The 20,161-nt window shown below is 31.0% G+C and overlaps 1 protein-coding gene and 1 pseudogene across 3 annotated transcripts; both read left to right on the forward strand.

Moving 5' to 3' along the window:
• The first annotated feature begins 247 nt into the window (after positions 1-247).
• On the forward strand, positions 248-7,523 carry LOC146883277 (uncharacterized; annotated as a pseudogene). Its single transcript, XR_014984946.1, has 11 exons — positions 248-647; positions 742-885; positions 966-1,252; positions 1,308-1,311; positions 1,347-1,490; positions 1,561-1,765; positions 1,863-2,015; positions 2,112-3,596; positions 3,703-4,111; positions 5,489-5,687; positions 7,095-7,523. The product of XR_014984946.1 is annotated as an uncharacterized LOC146883277 (transcript).
• Positions 7,524-8,466: 943 nt separating this feature from the next.
• Positions 8,467-13,062, forward strand: LOC146883278 (uncharacterized). Of its 2 annotated transcripts, none has more exons than XM_085667927.1 (3): positions 8,467-8,937; positions 10,208-10,584; positions 10,680-12,491. In XM_085667927.1, exons 2-3 carry the CDS (start codon positions 10,218-10,220, stop codon positions 12,428-12,430), a joined length of 2,118 nt encoding a protein of 705 aa, XP_085524053.1. In that variant the 5' UTR covers positions 8,467-8,937; positions 10,208-10,217; the 3' UTR covers positions 12,431-12,491. The 2 variants fall into 2 exon arrangements, with proteins under 2 accessions (XP_085524053.1, XP_085524054.1); XM_085667928.1 differs by lacking the exon at positions 8,467-8,937 and having other exon boundaries at positions 10,158-10,584; positions 10,680-12,380; positions 12,487-13,062.
• Positions 13,063-20,161: the final 7,099 nt, after the last annotated feature.

Here is a 20,161-nt window from a genome sequence, read left to right on the forward strand (position 1 = left end):
CATGGAACGAAATTGCAGGAAGTCTGAGTCAGCACTGCACTCTACACACCTTCAACCAATCCTATCATAAATCTTTTCAAAAAACGTTCTTTTTCTTGTCGGCACTGAAAAAGTTTGAGAACAATTTTGAAAGGATGTTTCCGTTGGCCACTGACTGCTATATATATACATATATGCCAAGCAAGAAATGTCATTGCCAATTTCATTATAACAAATACAGTTGGTGAGTTATCAAAGACATTTGAATATGAATGAATGAATTATGAGAAAGTGTGTTTGCAGTTTGGTGCTTATGGCCTTCTGTATGATGCCTGAGCTAGCATCTCCCACCATCCCTCCTTCTTCCATCAATCAGGAACGACAGGCTTTGCTCAACACCGGTTGGTGGAATGATTACCGTAATATCTCTGACCATTGTGATTGGGAGGTTATCTCTTGCAATGAAGCTGGAAGTGTTACTGCTATTTACGGATGGACGATTCCTTCATCAGAAGAATTGCTTTGGATTCAGAAGTTGAACGTCACTGCCTTCCCCAATTTAGTCTCTCTGTCTCTAACTGCAACGGGTCTTAGAGGAAGCATCCCCACAGAGATAACCACACTTACAAACCTTACTTATCTTGACCTCTCCAACAATCATCTCCAAGGTAAGTTGTTGCAATTCTATTGATTGCATTATCCCTTACAAGTTCTGTCAATGGTGAATCTAACTATCTCTTTCTTCCTATCGTCTAACTGCAGGTTCAATGCCACCCCAACTTGGCAACTTGACACAATTGCACACACTATCTCTTTCTAATAATTTTCTAACAGGTTCAATCCCATCTACATTTGGTCATTTGAAGAATTTGAACACTCTTTATCTTGATTCAAACAAACTTGAAGGTAACATACAAACATTCTTACAAATTCTATCAATTGGAGAATCTAACTGCCCCTTTCTTCTTCATCTCATCTAACTGCAGGTTCAATACCACCTCAACTTGGTAACTTGACACAATTGCAACTTTTATCTCTCTATAAAAATTCTCTAGTGGGTTCAATCCCATCTACACTGGGTAATTTGAAGATTTTGTACCATCTCAATCTTGGTTCAAACAAACTTGAAGGTAGGATTCCGAAAGAATTAGGGAATTTGTCAAAATTATTGTTGTTATCTCTATTTAATAATTCTCTAGCAGGTCCAATACCATCTACATTTGGTCATCTGAAGAGTTTGAACACTCTTTTTCTTGATTCAAACAAATTGGAAGTAACATACAATTATATTGCTCACCTAATTTACTTATCTCTTTCTTGTTAACAAGCGATGTAACCATCTTTTTCTTCCTCTCATCCAATTGTAGGTTCAATACCACCGGAACTTGGTAACTTAAAACAATTGCAAGAGTTATCTCTCTCTAGGAATTCTCTAGCAGGTTTTATCCCATCTACATTGGGTCAATTGATCAATTTGCAATATCTTTATCTTGAATCAAACAAACTTCAAGGTAACATGCAACTATATTTCTCTTTCTTGTAGAATGTAACTATCTCTTTCTTCTTCTGATCCAATAATAGGTTCAATACCACCGCAACTTGGTAACTTGTCACAATTAAAAGAGTTAACTCTCTAGGAATTCTCTAGCAGGTTTTATCCCATCTACATTGGGTCAATTGCCATATTTGCGATTTCTCTATCTTGATTCAAACAAACTTGAAGGTAGGATGCCTATATAATTCAGGAATTTGAAAAAATTATAGAAATTGTAAATCTCAATTTACTCAAAGTTTCAATTCATTATACCTATATATATCAATTGCATTATGCATATAAAATCGTGTAAATGGAAGAATTTGAGCCATCTCTTTCATGCTTTGACCTACTGTAGGTTCAATACCACTACAACTTGCTAATTCCACACATTTGCTGGAATTAATTCTCTCTAATAATTCGCTAACGGGTTCAGTCCCGTCTACTTTTGGTCAACTCATGTTCTTGGAAGCTCTTTATCTGGATTCAAACAAACTTGAAGGTAACATTATAATTCTCACGTAACTTTACTCATTTCTTTCTTGACAATATTGGAGAATCTGAATGTCTCTTTCCTGCCCATGTAATTTACTCACAGGTTCAATTCCATATACTTTGGGTCAATTAGAGAACTTGAAGCTTTTCTTCCTTCAATATAACCAAATTACTGGTCCTATACCACAAGAATTTGGAAATTTAAAAGTTTTAAAAAGTTTACATCTCTCAAATAATTCCCTCAACGGTTCAATTCCTTCTACTTTAGGTGGGTTGGTGAGTTTGGTATACCTCTACCTTGATTCTAATCAAATACAAGGCCACATACCCGAAGAATTAGGATATCTAACCAAATTAGAAGTTTTGCAACTTTCTCATAATAAGATTTCAGGCTTATTACCTCCAAGACTTTTGCAAATGGAAAAAATGTCCTCTTTATATCTCTCGTCAAATCGGTTATGTGGTTCAATCCCATTAAAAACCATGAAATGTCCGTATGATACAATAGTTGATTTGAGCCATAACTTATTTAATGGAAGCATAACCTCTCAAATTGGTTGCATAACTGACCTTATTCTGAGTCATAATTTTCTTGTTGGGGAGATTCCATTTCTTTTTAGAAGAAGCTTCATACTTAGTCGATTGGATCTTAGTTATAATAATTTCTCAGGAAAAGTACACAAGGAACTTGCTAGGCTATCATACATAAACCTTTCATACAATTCCTTTGATTTCTCACAAGACCTTGACTCAAAATCAAACCTACCAGATTACTGTTATTTCCAGGAAGACTCATTAATCAATGATCACCACATGCCTAATTTCACATACTGCGACTTGCTCCACCAAACAAATCCTCAAACTAGGAAAAGTAAGCTTGTGATCATGTTAATTGTTCTTCCTATCATTTTCTTCATTCTTTTATTACTCCTTTCAATATTATATTTCTCAAGATGTAAGCCTAAGAAAAAGTGTGAAGGAATAGCAACAAAGAATGGAGACTTGTTTTCTATATGGAACTATGATGGTAAAATTGCATTTGAGGATATCATTGAAGCAACTGAAGACTTTGACCTCAAGTACTGTATTGGGACAGGCGGATATGGCAGTGTCTATAGAGCACAATTGCCGAGTGGTAACGTTGTGGCATTAAAAAAACTCCATCGAATGGAATCTCAAAATCCATCTTTCGACAAAAGTTTTCGCAATGAGGTGAAGATGTTAACAGAAATTCGTCATAGAAACATTGTAAAGCTTCATGGATTTTGCCTCCACAATCAATGCATGTTTCTTATCTATCAATATATGGAAAGAGGTAGTTTATTTTATATTTTGAATAATGAGGTGGAAGCTAAGGAGCTGAATTGGAGTAAGAGGGTAAATGTGATTAAAGGGATGGCACAAGCTTTATCTTACATGCATCATGATTGTACCACACCAATTGTTCATCGAGATGTAACAAGTAGTAATGTTCTATTAAACTCACAATTAGAGGCTTGTGTCTCAGACTTTGGCACAGCTAGACTCCTTGATCCTGATTCTTCAAATCAAACCTTGGTAGTTGGGAATTATGGCTACATTGCCCCAGGTGAAAGTCATTTTCTGTTACAAAAACTGCAATATTTTTTATAAATGGCGTAATAATATATTTTGATAGGTTGAGTTAACTTTGTTTGTTTCATTGTCAACAACAGAGCTTGCTTATACATTAAGAGTGACAGAAAAATGTGATGTTTATAGTTTTGGGGTGGTGACTATGGAAACATTAATGGGAAAACATCCAGGAGAGCTAATCTCATATTTATCAAAATCAACCACTCAAAATATGTTATTGAAAGATGTCTTGGATTCACGTCTTCCTCTTCCTCTTTGGAAAGATGCTCAAGATATATATCTTGTGGTAAATGTAGCATTATCATGTTTGTGCTCTAAACCAAACTTGAGGCCATCAATGCAACAAGTGACTGAGAAACTCTCTGGTTTCAAATTCCTATTAGATTTGCCTTTCCAGGAAGTTTTTATCCATCGAGTGATGAGCCAAGATATATTTCATCTTTCATCCAATTTTCAAGAATGAAGTCTAGTGAGCCAAAGTCAAGGGAAGTAACAATCTTTTGCATATTTAGACAAGTAAGAATTTATCCTTCATTGAGTGCAAAAAATTTAGGTCATTTTGCTTTTCTAGTTTACATTAACAACTTCATTGCCAATTTGACTTACCTTTATTTGTTTATAGTGTGACTAATCATGTGATCATTTACATTTCTCATAATAAGATTTCAGGTTTAATACATCCAAAACTATTGCAATGGGCACAATACATGGAAAGAGATAGTTTATTTTATATTTTAATCCTTCAATTGATGAGTTCATACATAGGTTACCTTTCATTGAATTGTCAAGAATGAACTCTAATGGGTAGTAGTTAATGGATGTGATAAGACATTGCATATCAAGAACAAATAAGAAATTTTCCTTACTTGAATGCAACAAAATGCATTTTTGTATTTTTGAGTTTATATATCTTCCCCTATTGGTTTACCTTTGTTTCTTTATAGCATGAAATTTTTATGATCTTGTAGAGAGTGCAATTATCTATCTCCTAATAACTAATCAAGCTACACACTAATGTCAATATAAAATCATTCACCATAAACTCTAAGTTCACCTTTATGTTAATTAGAAATTGAAGTAGACTAATTTATATATTACGACAAAGTTGATGATTCATTTTGACCGTTTACTAAATTGAATATAATATATTTTAAAATTGTATTCTAGTGATGATTAGCATTAATAAATGCTGAAAAGCACTCCACCATTTTCATTACTTTTTGAATATCATTATAATTTTTCATTGTACAAATTTTCTTGTCGTAGTTGCCTATCTTAAAAGGTGTCAAAATGGTTCAAATCCATGAGTCGATCTAAATCATTCGTTAGAGTTGGGTTAAGTTGAAAAAAATATAATTTGTTTGAATATGGTCAAACAGAACCTAACTTACTTAGTTTGTAGGTTAAACTAGTTTATGTCAAGTTGTAGGTATGTTGATATTGTAGAAAACAAAGAAATATATGAAGAACGAGATTGTATATTAGTGAGTATATATAAAATGTTATAAGAGGTGTGTTATATATGCACACAAAACTAACCCTATAAGCCACAAATAAATGGGCATAAAACATAGGCCTATGTATGCTAACATCCCCCTCAAACTCACAATGTTATGGCTAAATGTATTGTTTTGATTGCACAATCACACTGTTCATTTGTTGAGCGAGAAGTCAAAATCTCAACTTGGTACCTGATAATGTTAATTTTTACCATTATCCAAGCTATATTTTATTAGCAAAATCATCTCTTCCAAAGCTTTTAACCTACTTAATCCTCAATTTTACCTTACTTTTGTAAATAAATACATTTTGGGTTACATTGATCTAAATATACCACTAATCCCCATTTTTTGTGTCTATTTATAGATTGGAAGCTTTGTTTCAAAAGTCCCAAAAAATGAGTAACCCGAAACAGCAAGGAGAAGTGCAAAAATGTCAACAGGAAGTGCCTGGCGACACAAAGCCAGTGCCAGGCGCAAGAGGCCGCCAGCGCTGGGTGCCAAACAAGCGCCAGCCAGGCGCCACTGCCGCTCACCACCTGGCAGAAGCTTCTCACCACTGGGCGGTAGATGAAAACTTTGGCTATTGTTTTGCAACTAGCGCCTGGCGATGAGAAGCTTCCGCCAGGCGCCAGTCTCGCTGATGTGGCAAGTTGGCCCTTTTTCTTCTATTTTCGCGAAGGGAAACTTATCTTGGACACTTTGGAGCTCGAGCAACACATTTTGGAGCGCTTGGAGGTCTGCTAGGGCTAGTGGGAACTACCCTTTCTTCCTCTTTGTAACTCTTCCCTCTTCCACTTCCATTTTGTAAGCTTGAGCTCTCCATGACAATGGAGAGTTAAACCCATTTTTGTTGGGGTTAGATGTAGCCACTGAACTTTCATGTATTTTTGAATGGTTTGAATATATATATGCTTTTTCCATTGATTGCTAGTATCTTTGTTCATGTATTTAAAGCTTGCTTTGTTTTAACCATTCATTGCATGATATTTGGGTCATTAGGTATTGGAAATATCTCTTGAAACCTAGAATTGGAACAAGATACCTAATGGAACTTGTATCTAGGAATGGAACTTGACCCATTAGTTGTCTTAAACCCTAATTTGTAAAGCGGGTTTGTTTATTTAGGGACTCAAGGAATTGGCTCTAAATAAAGAAACCTAGGCTCATTCAACTAAGGGATTAGGGTTTGAGTAGACTTGTGGGTTGACATTAGTAATTAATGGAGAAGAGTTTTCTTGTTTAATTTACATGAGAGTGAAGTAGGTGAAGTCTAACTCTAACAATATCAATCCATTGCATTTCTAGTCTTTACCATTTTCTAGAGTCTTCAAATATCCAAGTTCAATTTTACTTGTTTATGAAATATTTAATTTCTTGCATACAAAAACCCAACTTATGTATTTATTCATAGTTTAAATTAGTCACTAATTACGCAATTATTTAGTATATACGAGTCTCTTGGGAAACGATATCCCGGTCTTACCGGTTATTACTTGCGCGACTTGGTACACTTGCCAAAGTCTTAACAATACCCAAATTTTTAAAAGCCTCAAATTGGTCCCCTTTTTTGTTAAAACGTCTCAAGTTTGTCCTTTCTGTTAAGTTTGGGTTGGCACTGTTAGAGAGAGTGTCACGTGTCAGTTCTTGGATTTTTTGACTCTTTTATTTATTTTTGAATTTACTTTTGAATTTTTTTCAAAAAATCAAAAAAATTGTCACGTGTCAAGCTATCATCGTGTCACGTGGCAGTGACAAAGTGATGTGACAGTGACAATGACACTATGAATGGCTTGTAATGCCATTTGGGTTAACTAATACTTTTGCCTCTTTCCAGAATTTAATGAATGGGATCTTCAAGGAATACTTAAGAAAATTTGTGTTGGTTTTTTTTTTATGATATTCTGGTCTTCAATACTACATGGAATGATCACTTATATCATTTGGAGCTGGTTTTGGGAATTTTGTTGCAGCTTAAAGCCAATTTGATGAAGGCTCAAAACTATATAAAGCTCCAGGCCGATAAAAAGAGAAGAGAGTTTCAACTGCACATTGGAGATCTCGCATTAGTCAAATTGCAGTCCCACAAACAACATTCAGTAGCTCTTAGAAATAATAAAAAATTAGGCATGCGTTTCTTTGGACCATTTGAAGTGGTGGAGAAAATAGGTCCAGTTGCTTATAAGTTGAGGCTTCCTGATACAACCAGAATTCATCTTGTTTTCCACATCTCCTTACTTAAAAAGTTTGAAGGGACTCACTCCCAACAATATATACCATTACCTTTGACCACCAATGAATTTGGACCAATATTAAGTCCTATGAAAGTGCTGCAGCAAAGAGTTATAAAGCATAATGATGCTGATATACAACAGGTGCTAGTACAATGGCAATCAACTTAAGCCAATGTAGGTACTTGGGAAGACTTTGAGGAATTTCATAATACTTATCCTCAATTCAACCTTGAGGGCAAGGTTGAGGTTAAAGGGAAGGGTATTGCTACAAGAAAAAAGAAAATAACAGAAAAGATAGTGGAAGGAAGGGGCCTAGTGGAAATGGAGCTGCATGACAAGGCATTGAGGAGAAGCACACGTGAACAGAAGGAAACATGTATTTAAAGGAATTCATTCAGTGAGATAGGCACGTGTCTGGTATGCAATCCTCTCTGCTAATTGTTTATGCTCCTTCTCTGCTCATTTTCTCTTTCTATTCTAAACCAATTCTGTTACTCATTTCATCATTCCCTTTCTTCAAGTATCCACATTGAATGTCAGGAATTCCATTACTTGTGGCTTCGTTATGTTTTCCATTTTTAATTCCTTGTAAACCAAACTCCATCATTTCAAATTCTATTGGCAATTCCATTCCACTGATCCATTGGGTTTTTACTTCATATGATATTTCGGTGTTACTTTGGTCCTACTTGTTACAAAAAATGTTAACAGAAATCCATCATAAAAAAATATTGTAAAGCCTTATAACTTTTTCCTCCAAAAAAGAGTACATGTTTCTTGTTTATCGACACATTGAAAGGGGAAGTCTATTTTATATTTTAAATAATGATGTGGAAGCTCAAGAGCTGAATAGGAATAACAGGGGAAATGTCTTTAAAAGGATCACACAAACTTTATCTTACATGCATGTCATATTATATTGAGATGTAACAAACAGTAATAAGTAATGCAAAGTATAAAACATTCTATCATGATGGTAGTTTAACTGTCATAAGTAATGCAATAACATTTTTGTAATAAACTTCAATTTATTTCACGTGAGATTATGAAAGTCATAACAAGTATATATTATGTTTGTCTATACTATAAAACCATGGTAATAGGTTACTTAATATGCTCAATTGAATCTCCACTGACATAGTAAGTGTTTTCAATTTTCGCAATTTTTTTCAAACTCTCATCTCTAACAAAACATTTTCTCTCTTTAAACCCTTTTATCACATTCCCGGAGGAGTCATTCAGTGAGGGAGGGAAGATTCAAGACCGAACAACATTCCAACTCCATTCTCTATCCTCTTCCCACGACATTTGTGCCTCCAATTCGCCGATGAAGTGCGACGTCGTCATCGTTGCCATCACCGTCGGTGGTGGTGGCGATTCCTCACCACTCATTCTTGACGATCACCTCGCCAACGACGACGAGCACGATCGATACTCATCCAAGGAGCGCGACTGGCATGTCCGCTTCTTCTTGAACGACGAGCCTAGGGTTTGGCCTCACCGCTCAAGGATCTCCCTGTTTTTCACCTTCTTTCTTCTCGTCGTTCGTGTAGTCTTCGTATTCACAATCTTCAATAAACTCGTGAGTCGTTTCTACCCGCGTTTTAATGTTTACTAACAATGCATTGCATCCATTTTCATCTTTGGTGTGTGGAAAACGAAATTTCTCATTTGTATTTTTCACTGTCATTTGAAATTGAATTAGATTACCTTCGAATTTGTCTGTGGAACTAATTTTACTTTGATGCTTGCTGACAAATCTTTAGAGTTGCTATCTAGAGCTTGTTCATGACATGAAGGTTGTGTTATTGCTTTTGTCTGTAAATGCAGTTATGTGGATTCTCTTTCGAAAATCTTTTATGCTAAAGAAGCTTCGTAATGGACCAACTACACATCCTTCACAGTAAAAAGCAAAAAATCATAACCACTTTCAAGTCCAAGCTATGCCAACTCCTTCTATCAAGAATCTTAATAACAAGAATAACAACCATAACCTCCACTAAGAAAGCCATATATGTCAATATAAGTAACAAAACCTTCCAAAGATACCCATACTAATTATGTTTCTTGGACAACCCTGACAAACATTCAAGGACCATATTTTTTCTTTAACTAAAAGGAAAAATTATCGATAGATATCGAATGAAAACACATATTTTAGTCGGGGTAAAAGACGTTTTGAATCCTTGTAAAATTCTTAAAGTATTAAATAGGCCTTGTTCTGGTATGGAAAAAATGCCTTACGAAAACACTATTCTGGTTGTGTACTTATAGAATTAGATTGTTATATATTTGAACATTAGAAATTTTGTGTTTTTCCAACAAAGAAGCATGCTAGCTTAGAAGGATAGTAATATCTGATGCTTTATTTAGAACTCGCAAAAGTTGAAAAACTTGTTTCACAGTGATTTATCCGTGACTATAAATTAGAGTTTCTTAATTAATACTTTAATTTATCTACATTGAATTTCATGTGTATTTTGTTATTCCTCTTGCGTACATTTTGCTCTAATCAGTTCTTGGAATTCTTGGCCAACGAATCCAAAAACCATTAATGTATAATTGATTAGACAGATAACTAAACCAACCTGTGAATACATTGATAAATTCATGGGTACTGCCGTCCGGATTTTAAACATCACATTCCATTTTATAAAATAACCTTTACTTCAACCAATCATATCATAATTCTTTCGGGAAAAACAAAGTCTTTGAACTTTCATTTTCCTCACCACAAAAAAAATGTCACTACTACATATACCGACCCTTAAATCTTATGGCAAATGTATCATTACAACAAATTTAATTGATAAGTCAATGAATCAATCAATTATGGCAAATTGTTTTTGCAGTTTACTAGTTATGACCTTGTATATGATGGGTGAGCTATCATCTGTGTTTGGTGCCACCATCCCTTCTTCCATCAATCAGGAACGCGAGGCTTTGCTCAACAGCGGTTGGTGGAATGATTACCGTAATATCTCAGACCATTGTCGTTGGGTGAGTATCGATTGCAATGAAGCTGGAAGTGTTATTGCTATTGACAGTTGGTACATGAAGACTCCTTCATCACAAGAATTGCTTTGGATAGATAAGTTGAACTTCAGTGCCTTCCCCAATTTAGTCACTCTGTATCTAACTGGAATGGGTCTTAGAGGAAGCATCCCCACAGCAATAGGCTCACTTACAAACCTTACTTATATTGACCTGTCCAAAAATACTCTCCAAGGTAAGTTGTTGTAGTTCTCTTTATTGCATTATTCCTTATAAATTCTGTCAATGGGAGAATTTTATTATCTCTTTCTTCCTATCATCCAATTGCAGGTTCAATACCACCAGAATTTGGTAACTTGACACAATTGCAGACGCTATCTTTCTTTCATAATTCTCTATCGGGTTCAATCCCATCTACATTGGGTCAATTGATGAATTTGAAATTTATGTATCTTGATTCAAACAAACTTGAAGGTAGGATTCCCACGGAATTTGGGAATTTGACAAAATTAGTCAAATTATATCTCTCAGATAATTTACTCACAGTTTCAATTCCTCCAAATTTGGGTCAATTAGAAAGCTTGACATACTTCTTTTTTCAATCCAACCAAATTATTGGTCCAATACCAGTAGAATTTGGAAATTTAAAAAGCTTACAAAGGTTATATCTCTCAAATAATTCTCTCAATGATTCAATCCCTCCTACTTTAGGTCGTTTGGAGAATTTGGTACATCTCTTCCTTGATTCTAACCAAATAGAAGGCTACATACCTGAAGAATTAGGGAATTTGTTCCAATTAGAAGTTTTGAGACTTAATCATAATAAGATTTCGGGTTTAATACCTGCAAAACTTTTTCAAATGGACAAAATGTTCTCTTTATATCTCTCATCAAATCAGTTACGTGGTTCAATTCCATTTGAAACCATGAAATGTCCTTACGCTACAATAGTTGATTTGAGCCATAACTTGTTTAATGGAAGCATAACTTCCCAAATTGGTTGTGTCAGTGACCTTAATCTAAGTCACAATTTTCTTGTTGGTGAGATTCCATTTCCTTTTAGAAGGAGTTCCGTGCTTACTCGATTGGATCTTAGTTATAATAATCTCTCGGGTAAATTACACAAGGAACTTGCTAGTCTATCATTTATAAATCTTTCATACAATTCATTTGACTTCTCACAAGATCTTGATTCAAAATCAGGGGTACCAGATTACTGCTATTTCAAGGAAGACTCATTAATTAATGATCACCACATGCCCAATTTCTCATACTGCCACTTGCTCAACCAAACAAATCCTCAAACTAGGAAAAGTAAGCCCGTGATCATGTTAATTGTTCTTCCTGTCTGTTTCTTTGGCCTTTTACTACTCCTTTTAATATTATATTTCTTAAGATTTAAGCCTAAGAAAAAGTGTGAAGGAATAGCAACAAAGAACGGAGACTTGTTTTCTATATGGAATTATGATGGTAAAATTGCATTTGAGGATATCATTGAAGCAACTGAAGACTTTGACCTCAAGTACTGTATTGGGACAGGAGCATATGGCAGTGTTTATAGAGCACAATTACCCAGTGGAAATGTTGTTGCGCTAAAAAAGCTCCACCGTGTGGAATCTCAAAATCCATCATTTGAAAGAAGTTTTCAGAATGAGGTGAAGATGTTAACAAAAATTCGTCATAAAAATATCGTAAAGCTTCATGGCTATTGCCTCCACAATCGATGCATGTTTCTAGTCTATCAATACATGGAAAGAGGTAGTTTATTTTATATTTTGAATAACGAAGTGGAAGCTAAGGAATTGAATTGGAATAAGAGGGTGAATCTAATTAAAGGGATGGCAGAGGCTTTATCCTACATGCATCATGATTGTATCCCACCAATTGTTCATCGAGACGTAAAAAGTAGCAATGTTCTATTAAACTCAGAATTAGAGGCTCATGTCTCAAACTTTGGAACAGCTAGACTCCTTGATCCTGATTCCTCAAATCAAACCTTGGCAGTTGGCACATGTGGCTACATTGCTCCAGGTGAATGTTATTGTCTATTACAGGATCACAATATTTTGATCAATTTCTAGAATTGATGTGATAATATATTTTGATAAGTTAACTTCATCTTTTTTGTTCGCAACAGAGCTTGCTTATACAATGAGTGTGACAGAAAAGTGTGATGTTTATAGTTTTGGGGTGGTGATTTTGGAAACATTAATGGGAAAACATCCTGGAGAGCTAATTGCATCATTATTTAACCCAACTACTCAAAGTATGTTGTTGAAAGATCTCTTGGATTCACGTCTTCCTCTCCCTCTTCAAAAAGATGCTAAAGACATACATCTTGTGGTAAATGTAGCATTATCATGTTTGTGCTCCAAACCAGACTTAAGGCCATCAATGCAACAAGTGGTTAAGAAACTCTCTAGTTTCAAAATACCATTTTATTTGCCTCTCCATGAAGTTTTTGTCCATCAATTGATGAGCCAAGAAATATGCCATTTTTCATCTGACTTTCATGAATATACTGAGCCATAGGGAAAGGAATTACAGGTAATCAATTTTCCTGATGCAATAAAGGGAAGGGAAGTTACCATTATTTGTTCACAGTGTGATTCAGCATATGATCAAGTGGAAAATGAATATATTTATTAGCAACATCTAATGACAGGCAGAAGCAAGTGACATAATCTTCTATCCTTGTGGTGTTTATCTGACTTTCTCTTTTCTCTTGGGGGGAAGGGTTCTTTTAATGTAGTAGAATGTAATTTATTTGTCTTCCTGCAGGATCTCTTAGATTTCATTGCATCTTCGAGAAAGAAGGAGACGGTTCTGAACTTTCACGAAGAAACGAGCCTGGATTCACATTTTCTTTCCATGTGAAACTAACGTCAGTTTCTTCAGACATTTTAATTAAATGGACAAAAGGGTTTTCCATTGTAGATATGGTTAGGGTCTCGGCTTTCAAGCAATTTTAGTATGAGAAGCTTCTATTTAAACATTACGAAAAGAAGGAGAAAATAAATTAAACAAAAAAAATCATAAAATGGTGATTGAAGACGATGGGATTGAAGTGATGTGTCGGGTTGTGGATGCTGTGTGGGGCTCCTGGCGATTATTTGGAGAATGGAGGTTGAAGATGGAAATGGGATTTATGTAGTGGATGGGCTGAATGGTTTGTGTGTCAAAGTATAGATGGAGAAGAATGATGAATCCAAGTGCTATGATGTTAGACAAAATTTAACACATTCAACACTCTTTGGGATTAAATTCATTGCTTTAAAAAGTAAGGGATAAAAGAATTAAAGTTTTTATGGAGAGACTAATTTTATTTATTTTTATATAATTGTTTGACAAAAATATATTTAATCTTAAAAATGATGATGGTAGACCAATTTATAGATTTTGATTAAGATGATAAATGGTTTGTTTTTCATTTTGGTTAAATTTTAAATTGAAAATAATATTTTTTTAATTTTAATTTATTGATGATTAACATTATTTAATTTTTAAAATCACACCACGATTTTTTTTTTCAATTTTTCATTATAAATATAGTTATAATTTTCCATTTGAATAGATTTTTCATTTGTACCATCTAGCCTATCCTTGTGTTTGGACATATGATTCACCAATATTTCAATTTGGATTATCTATTTGTGTCCAATATGCATTCATGTCTGTTAAGATACTTTATCAATACTTATCAATAAAATATCTAATTTATGAAATCGTAATAGACATATATTTATTATTTTTTTAAGAATTATTGTACATCTAATACTATATACAATTGTGAACTAACAAATGGAAAGTTTCTCTATTAAATAATATATCTGATCCAATTCAATTCAAATTTTTTATTCTACAATAGGAAAAAGTGCTAACGTGTCAATCAAACCGAATTTACAAGGTTAAAAAAAATTCAAAATGCTGAAGTTATGTCTTTTTTTTCGTCTCTCACTCTCTCTCTCTCTCTCTCTCTCTCTCTCTCTCTCTCTCTCTCTCTCTCTCTCTCTTTTCTTCTCATGTCTTTCCCACTCACACACAAACTCTAGACTCTTCAGCTTCTTCTCAACCTTCCTCTTTTCTATGTTTTTCTCACGCGCACACAACACTTCTTCATCTTCCTCTTTTCAGCTGTTTCAAATGAGAAGATCTGAATATATCGTTTTTTTAAGCAGATCTGAAGATGTTGTATCTCTTTTTTCGTAAGTGTTATCATCTTTCTCAAGCAAGCATCTCATTTTCTTCTTATATTTTGTCAGTTCTAACTTTTTCATGCGTTTTTTTACAGTTAACAACCTAGAAGTCGATTTTATTTTGAGTTTTCTAAAGCGAACAACTCATTTTCTCCTTATATTTTATCAGATATAACTTTTTCATGCGTTTCTTTTACAGTTTTAAACCCATAAGTCGATTTTATTTTGAGTTTCTCAAGCGAAAAACTCATTTTCTTCTTATATTTTGTCAGATCTAACTTTTTCATGCGTTTTTTTACAGGTAAGAACCCAGAAGTCGATTTTATTTTGAGTTTTCTAAAGCGAACAACTCATTTTCTTCTTATTTTTTGTCAGATCTATCTTTTTCATGCGTTTTTTTACAGGTTTAAACCCAGAAGTCGTTTTTATTTTGAGTTTTCTCAAGCGAACATCTAATTTTCTTCTTATATTTTGTCAGTTCTAACTTTTTCATGCGTTTTTTTACAGGTTTAAACCCAGAAGTCGATTTTATTTTGAGTTTTCTCAAGCGAACAACTCATTTTCTTCTTATATTTTGTCAGATCTAACTATTTGTTTCGTTTTTGTACAGGACTAATATGGTTCACTACGACATATGGTTTTATTACCCAGATTTCATTTTCATTTATCTGTATTTTTCCACCTTTTACAAGCAAACCGTTCATCTTCTTCATTTTTCTACCTTCAACTCTCTTTGTGTCATTTTTTTTTCGTTCATGGTATTTTTTAATAATGCATTCTATCAGCAAATCTCTTTATTGTTACCCGATTTACGTTTTTATTTGGACATTTTTCAAAAAGTTCATCATACACTATATTTTTTCAAATTTCTACACCAAAAAGAGTTAATCTAACTATTTTTGCCGTTTATCTACTTTGATCTAACGTTTTTTCTTTTAGATACAGGCTTCAAATCAAGATTTCAAAGTCATGCACGAGTCTTTTTCGCTATACAACTTAACTGGTAAGTAATTTGTATCAAAATCTACATTTTTCTTTACCCATTTATCTGTATTTTTCCACCTTTTACAAGCAAACCGTTCATCTTCTTCATTTTTCTACCTTAAACTCTGTTTGTGTCATTTTTTTCGTTAATGGTATTTTTTAATAATGCATTGTATCACCAAATCTCTTTATTTTTACCCAATTTTTGTTTTTATTTGGACATTTTTCAAAGAGTTCTTCACATTTTTCAAATCACCGTTTACTCCATCAAAACCATTTCGTTTACAAAACGTTTTGTATTCCAACCCCTTCAAATACTGCTTCGAATTTTTTCCAAATCAACCTGTCAATCAGTATTCAAACGTATTAAATTTTGCACTGCTCGAGATAATGATGAATAAACTGCTTGAGATAATGATGACTAATATAACGTGTGGCAGATGATGGAGCAGTGGCAGATGTCATAAAAGCACACAAACCAATGCAAGAAATTTAATCTTTGAGCAGAACAATTATGGTGACAAAGGTTGGAAATGATGTGTTGGAGTTGGAGAAGACATGTATTGGAATATAAAACATTCATTTATTGTTGTAAGAGAGTGTCATGTCCTAAAAAACATATTTGGTGGTCTTCATAATTAATGTTTTAGAGCAGTAAGTATCATAAGATGACATTTTAGGAACCTTTACAAAGTTTCTTAGAGAAAGTAACTATTGTTTTTAAAATAAATTAAACTAAAAATGGTAATACAATAAATTAATTAGGATTTGGTGTGGAATTTACAAAATATTACACGATATTTACTTAAATGTTTTGTAGTCTTGAGAGTGAATACTTTCAAATATAATTTTCATGTTATTTGATACAATAATATTTACTGTTTAAGAATTATAATAGTGAAGTAAATGGAAATCATAAACTACAATTTATTTTTAAAATAAATGCAAATTGAGGTAAAATCAAAATTTTCTAAATTTTTCAACAAACAAAATTGAAATAAAGCTCATGCTTCAATAAATATTTATTAAAGATTAATAAGTTAAATCCATGAATGAAATATATTTGTTTGCTTCCTCATCCAGGACTTTGTCCCACGTCTTAAAAATTTCAGAGTACAAAAAAGATTTATAATTTAAAATTAAAAGAATACATAATGATAACTAACAAATATTTTTCTATAAATATTAATAGTTTCACCTTTTTTTATAGACAAAATTAGTTATTTTTTAATTTTTAAAAAAAAATAATATTACATATTACACTTTTTTTTGAATCTTATTAATTAATAATTTCTTATTAATAAAAAATGCAAATAAAATTATTTACTTTAAATACATTTATTTACCAAATTAAAAATTAAAACTTTTTTTTACTTGGCTGGCTAGATATGCTTTTTATACTTTTCAAAAAATACTTTTCATCTTCCAAAAATTAAAATATGTTGAGGAGAATAAAAACAACTTTTCAGTTTCTTTCAACACTACTTTCAAGATAAAAATTTGTCTCTTCCAACACATCTTTATAATTAATAGAAACCAACAACTTTTTAAGTGTCTCAATACAATGTTATATTTGAATTTATTGTATTATAATTTTAAATGGAAAATATTTTAAAAAATCTACATACCTTCTCGAAAAAATTTTATATGTGGTCCAAAAATCTTCTCACATTCCCATAGAGTAAAAGTCATTTTGAATGACCAAAATCTCTAATAGTATCTAATCTAATATATAATTATATACAATTGCAAAGCTAACAATACTATTTTGAGTTCTAATGTGCATTGTCCCAAAATATACATAATTGGTGGTCTTCATAATTAATATTTTGAAGTAAATATGACAAAATAACAACTTTAGAAACTTTTACAAAGTTTCTTGGAGAAGGTAGCTAATTTTTATAAAATAAATCTAATTAAAAATTGTAATATAATAAATTAATTAGGATTTTGTGTGAAATTTACGGATATTACACGACTAAAATGTTTTGTAACATCGAAAGTGAATAATTTAAAATATAATATTAAATCTTATTTGATAAGATAATATTTACTATTTCATAATTTTTATAGTGAAGTAAATGCAAATCATAAACTACATTTTATTTTTATAATAAATACAAATTATAAAGGCATAATCCAAGTTTTTAAATTTTTGAACAAACAAAATTAAAATAAAGTTCTGACTCCATGAATTTGTCTCATTAATAATAACATAGACTTTTAAAAATTTCATATTAGAAGAAAGATTTATAACTAACAAATATTTTTTATATAAGTATTAATATTTTCTCCTCTTCTACAGAAAAATTATGTATTTTATTAATTTATTTTAAAAATAGTCATTACATATTACACTTTTCTTAAAATTTGATCAGCTAATAGTTTCTTAATAATTAATAACAATATTAATAAACGCAAATAAAATTACTTACATTAAATATATTTAATTACCAAATTAAAAATTAAGACTTTGTTTTTTTTTTTTACCTAGCTTACTGAAAAATATATTTATATTTTTCAAAATCTACTTTTCATCTTCCAAACATATAAAGATGTTAAGAAGAATTAAAACAATTTTTCAGTTTTTTCCAACACTACTTCTAAGGTATATTTTTTCAACCTCTCAAAGAACTTTTGAGTTTCTTCCAACCTACTTCCAAAATATATTTTTACCGCTTCTCAAAGATGAATGTCTTTGTCTTTAAATAACTTTAAATATTAGAAACCAACAACTTTTTGTGTTTCTCATTGCAATGTTATATATATGAATTTATTGTATTAAAATTTTAAATGAAAAATATTTTAAAAATCTACCTACCTTTTTAAGAGAGTTTTATACAGTTTTCAAAAAATTTCTTAAATTTCAACGTAGCTTATTGAATAAACTTTATAAATCAACACTTACATCTTTCAATATAAATGTCAAAATAAAAAGAATAAATGGAAAACTTTTTGTCTTCCAAGAATTTTGCATTTTGAATTATGACTATTTATTATGAACAATAACAATCATGATTTGTGGGACTCAATGAATCATGAAGTATCAATCAAACACATAATTAAAGTTTAAGACATTCACGAAAAATATTATTTATCAATTTTAAGTATATAAAAAATATAAAATTTTTATATCATCATGTTGTTTTTTGAGATGTTATATGTTTCTTTATTTATTGCTAATGATTAATACAAAATGCAAAATCTTCTTCTATTAATGTGCTTGAAAACCGATTGATCTAATATTACTTATTATGGTTGTATTCTTAACTTTATATCAATTATGGTTTTAAAATATTGCATTGGAAACCAAAATCTTCTTCTATTAATGTGTTTGAAAAGTGATTGATCTAATAGTACTGATTATGGTTGTATTCTTAACTTTATATCAATTTATGATTAAATTTAAATATTAATTTAAGAATAAATTTATATTTATGTAGGATTAATGTAATATTTTCATTTTATATTTTTATATAATATTACATTACATTAAATTTACATTAGAAACTATTTTTTTTATTTAATGTCCTTCAAAACTGAACTTTTCTTATAGTTGATTTTTTTTAAACATCAAGCAGTAGATAATATTAGGTAATATATTCCTTCCGTGTGTTTTTAGAATAAATTTCAAAATAAATTCATTGAAAATAATATCGTTTTTAAGTTGTGAAAAATTAATCATAATACATATAATAACATTAATAAATTTTGGATTCAAATTTGAAATCGTAACAGACAGTAAAAAAAAGAATGTGATAACAAAAATTAGATGTAACATTTAAAATGAAAAATATATACAAAAAGTTAATTTTTGTAATAAATACTTTAATATTTCTGATAAAAATATATAAATTCAAATATTCAAAAAAATTTGATGACCCATAATGATATAATAATATATTATAAAATATAATAATATGTAATAATGTAATTATAAAATATAATAATATTAATATAATTAAAATATAAGGTAAAAAATAAAAATTATAAATTTTTTAAACTTTTAAAGATATGGAAATAATTAACTATTTCAATTTCAATATTATTGCAAGATTAAGATTTATATATCGTGAAAATTGGAATTCGAAATATATACAGTAACATTTTCTCTAAAAGCAATTACCAAACTGAAACTTTAGAATGAAATTGGTACTATTTAACTAATTAAACAAAAAATATACCAATAAAATTTAAATTTTAACATTCAAAAGAAAAATTGTAAATTAGTGTAGGTTTTTCAATAAATTCTTATAATGTCTCTAAACAACTTTCAAATATTTTTAACTTATAAGAAAGGTTCGTATTTTATATATTATCAAAATACGAAAAATGATAAATTAAACAAATTTAATGGAAATACATTAATATTCACAATTAAAAACAATAAAAGTTAAAAATATGATATAGAAAATAAATAGGTAATATAATATTTAGGAACAAAAGCTCTATGGTTTTTAATAATATAATAATATATTAACATATTAGTCCTAATATAATAATAATAGTAAAAATAATTAAAATATGGTGTAAAATAATAAATAAATAATTGTAAAATTTAAATATGAATTTTTAAATATTTTTAAATAATTTTCACATATTTTTGACATTTTACACAAACTTAAACAATAA

The sequence above is a fragment of the Vigna unguiculata genome, chromosome 10 (genome assembly GCF_037176805.1).
Source record: "Vigna unguiculata cultivar grain cowpea cultivar isolate G323 ecotype 2 chromosome 10, ASM3717680v1, whole genome shotgun sequence".
Taxonomy (NCBI): domain Eukaryota; kingdom Viridiplantae; phylum Streptophyta; class Magnoliopsida; order Fabales; family Fabaceae; genus Vigna; species Vigna unguiculata.

Bases quoted from the DNA above. Each gene is read 5' to 3' on its own strand.
- LOC146883278 (XM_085667928.1), top strand. From the start codon at position 10,173: ATGAATCAATCAATTATGGCAAATTGTTTTTGCAGTTTACTAGTTATG. The intron at 10,585-10,679 runs GTAAGTTGTTGT...ATCCAATTGCAG, and splicing joins GTCCAAAAATACTCTCCAAG to GTTCAATACCACCAGAATTT. The intron at 12,381-12,486 runs GTGAATGTTATT...TGTTCGCAACAG, and splicing joins ATGTGGCTACATTGCTCCAG to AGCTTGCTTATACAATGAGT.